At 31.9% G+C, this 3,062-nt stretch overlaps 1 protein-coding gene and 1 non-coding gene across 2 annotated transcripts; one reads left to right on the top strand and one right to left on the bottom strand.

Moving 5' to 3' along the window:
• Window positions 1-683: 683 nt before the first annotated feature.
• TRNAI-AAU (transfer RNA isoleucine (anticodon AAU)) lies at window positions 684-757 on the bottom strand. Its single transcript has one exon. It is a non-coding gene; the product is annotated as a tRNA-Ile (tRNA).
• Window positions 758-844: 87 nt separating this feature from the next.
• LOC145091730 (dolichyl-diphosphooligosaccharide--protein glycosyltransferase subunit DAD1) lies at window positions 845-2,174 on the top strand. Its single transcript, XM_079029509.1, has 5 exons — window positions 845-1,002; window positions 1,092-1,139; window positions 1,589-1,676; window positions 1,784-1,827; window positions 1,934-2,174. Exons 1-5 carry the CDS (start codon window positions 910-912, stop codon window positions 2,015-2,017), a joined length of 357 nt encoding a protein of 118 aa, XP_078885635.1. The 5' UTR covers window positions 845-909; the 3' UTR covers window positions 2,018-2,174.
• Window positions 2,175-3,062: the final 888 nt, after the last annotated feature.

Here is a 3,062-nt window from a genome sequence, read left to right as displayed (position 1 = left end):
CATAATTCTCCTTTCTGTTTCACAATCTTGTCCAATCTACACTTTCTTAGGTTTAATTAATCATAATTACTATATAAGAGTTATAGTTTAAGTTAATAAATAAATTTGAGAATTATATTTCTTATAGGTTTGTATGGGAAGTTCAATTTAAATGTTGGTAATTTGAAAGAATCATCTCTGTATATATATACGTTTTTTTAATGACTATTATGATATTAATATAATATGCGTGACAATGTTTGTAAATTGAAAGAAGCATCTATGTATATATACATTTTTTTAATGACTATTATGATATTAATATAATATACGTGACGGTGTTTCAAATCAATATACTAACATTGACATCCTAGATCAATGATAATATTTATTAGTTGGAATTTTCATTGTTTTAACATCTAAAATATAATATCAGTAAAGAGTAGTACGTTAGTTGGCAATTAGGTAAATGATCAATACCGAAACAAATTAGAAAAGAGAGTGTCTCAATTGAGGCAAAAAATAAAATAATGTCAAAATGGAGTTTTCATATAAGTTTAATAACTTTTATGAAATATGACTTCAATTTAAAAAAAAAAAAAAAAAAAAAAAAATCAGCCATGGGTGAGAAAGATGTAACGTCAAATGCAAGTAAAAGTTGTAAAATAAAAGAAGTGGTGCAAAAAGCTCAAAAGTTAAAATTATGGCCCATGCAGGTTTCGAACCTGCGACCTTCGCGTTATTAGCACGACGCTCTAACCAACTGAGCTAATGGGCCTCCATGTCTAACCTGTCAATATTTCATTAATAATAATTAAATAAGTGGTGTGTATGTTACCTACCTTTTAAGGGTTTCTGAATTTCACCATCCATTTGCATTGTAAGGGGAGAAAGAATACACTGAAACTGTTAAACAGCAAAGTAAGGAAGATGGGAAAGTCGACGGCGACGACGAAAGATGATGCTCAAGCTCTTTTCCGCTCTCTGCATTCTGCTTATTCCGCTACTCCAACTAATCTCAAGGTCCTCCTTTTCCTGATCCATCTAATCAAATTCGCCTGTGTTACTGTTTTCTGTTGTGTCTGTGCCCTAACGATCTAATCTAAATCCAGATCATAGATCTGTACGTGGTGTTCGCCGTCTTCACCGCTCTGATTCAGGTATGCCGTTTGTTTTGGTACACACTCTGTTCGTGATTCCTGAACCGTTCTTTGCATTTTCAACGTTCTGTTTAAATTAATAGTCGTAGCTCATTGTGATGTGAAATTGATGTCGCCTTTCGCAGTTTGATTGATCCAGTTAGTGTTCTTTAGTGGGATTTTAGACCAATTTCGTTTCACTTCGAGTCTCTTTTCTATTTTGAATGGTTGATATTAAGAACTTTAATTTTTGGTTCGCAGTTGTGTTGGATGTTAACTAGTTGTCCTATTTGATTTACCTCCTGTAATTTACAATCCAAGACTCTTCGATGTAACATCAAAATTGGGCAGATTGGTGAAATGTGAACAGTAATTGAAAGCAGATTAGTTCCTTATGTTTGGAGTCGACATAGAAATGAAGTAGTTGGACTATAGATGATAGATACTTATGGTTTTGCTTTTATTATCAGGTGGGTTATATGGCCATTGTTGGCTCCTTTCCATTCAACTCCTTTCTCTCAGGTGTACTCTCTTGTGTAGGAACAGCTGTTCTTGCAGGTAATCTTATAATTATATTCAACTTTATGCTTGAATACATTTCATTTCAATTAGGGTTTTTCCATGTTTGGAAAAAAATAATTTCTTTATCCTTTTGATTACAACAGTTTGTCTTCGGATCCAAGTAAACAAAGAAAACAAGGAATTTAAGGTACGTTTCTTGTTCCTCTTTGGCTCTGTATTTCTAAACATTTTGATTGAAATCATGTAATTAAACTGAGGAGGGCATTTGATATTCACTTATCAATTTGTTGCAGGATCTACCTCCTGAGCGTGCTTTTGCAGATTTTGTTTTGTGCAATTTGGTGTTGCATTTGGTGATCATGAACTTTCTTGGATAAAATTAGGTCCCGAGTTTATTGCATCAAAAGATTATATAAACTAAATTTTCAATATTGAGGATTAGCTGAATATCTCTAGGCTCTTTGCTACATTATGCTTGATATGTATAACATTCAAACCTTTTATATTTGCTAAAGGAAAACTTTTATCCCTTAATTGCTAATTTACAAGAGTTTCAAAGTGTTTACATGAAGATATTTTAGACTATGAAGAATCCTATTACTTAATGTAATCAGTAGATTTTCTCCTTTATGAAATAGTCAACTTTGTATTTACAGATTTGAACCTAATATTTCCAAGATTCAAATTTGACAGATTCCATTTTTCGATTTTCACTATTTTGTTTTGACTTTTAACACTTTATTCGGTTTCAAATTAAAAATGTAACTCAATCTGCACGGAATACAAATGTCTCTTTCTTCTACACAATCAGCAACAATATTATAAGCCTTGTTGCAAATGTTATCTTGCAAGATTGTCAATTATATTGACTTAGATTCATATAGTGTAAGGGTTGTTGATGTTGCTGTATTGATTAGTCATAGTGGTTGGTTCTCAAATCATCAAACATAAGTGGATCCCATTTTTTTTCTTCTTCTAAATTCTTTGTTTTTTAAAAATACCGTATATTTGAACCCTTGTTTATAACATGTCATTAGCATTAAAAAATGTATTTAGGATTCAAATTCCTTCATGTTACAACTTGCTTCTTTAGAGTTATTAAACGATAACAAGATGTTCTTATGACGAAAGAAACCTATCCACAATGGTCAAAATCTTTTGATACAAGCTATGAGCTATTTACTACGCAAAATTTTCTAAATAGTTGTTTTGAATGCACCATTGAATATGAAAGGCATCGCAAGACAAAGAAATACAGCCATTTAATAGGCCTATTTTCAATAAGACGTAAGCTTAAAATATGAAATTATGTTGAATCGTGGAGTTTGATTATTTCTTGATCTCGTCTCTGGTAGCTTGGCATACCTTTGGGTCGTTTTGCGTTTCTTGGGTTTCACATGTTTAGGCCCATTTTTTTTGTGT

Source organism: Lactuca serriola, chromosome 3 (genome assembly GCF_051521515.1).
Source record: "Lactuca serriola cultivar US96UC23 chromosome 3, Lser_US96UC23_V15, whole genome shotgun sequence".
NCBI lineage: Eukaryota > Viridiplantae > Streptophyta > Magnoliopsida > Asterales > Asteraceae > Lactuca > Lactuca serriola.
The sequence above is the reverse complement of the archived record's forward strand: the minus strand, read 5'-3'. Positions and strand labels throughout refer to the sequence as shown.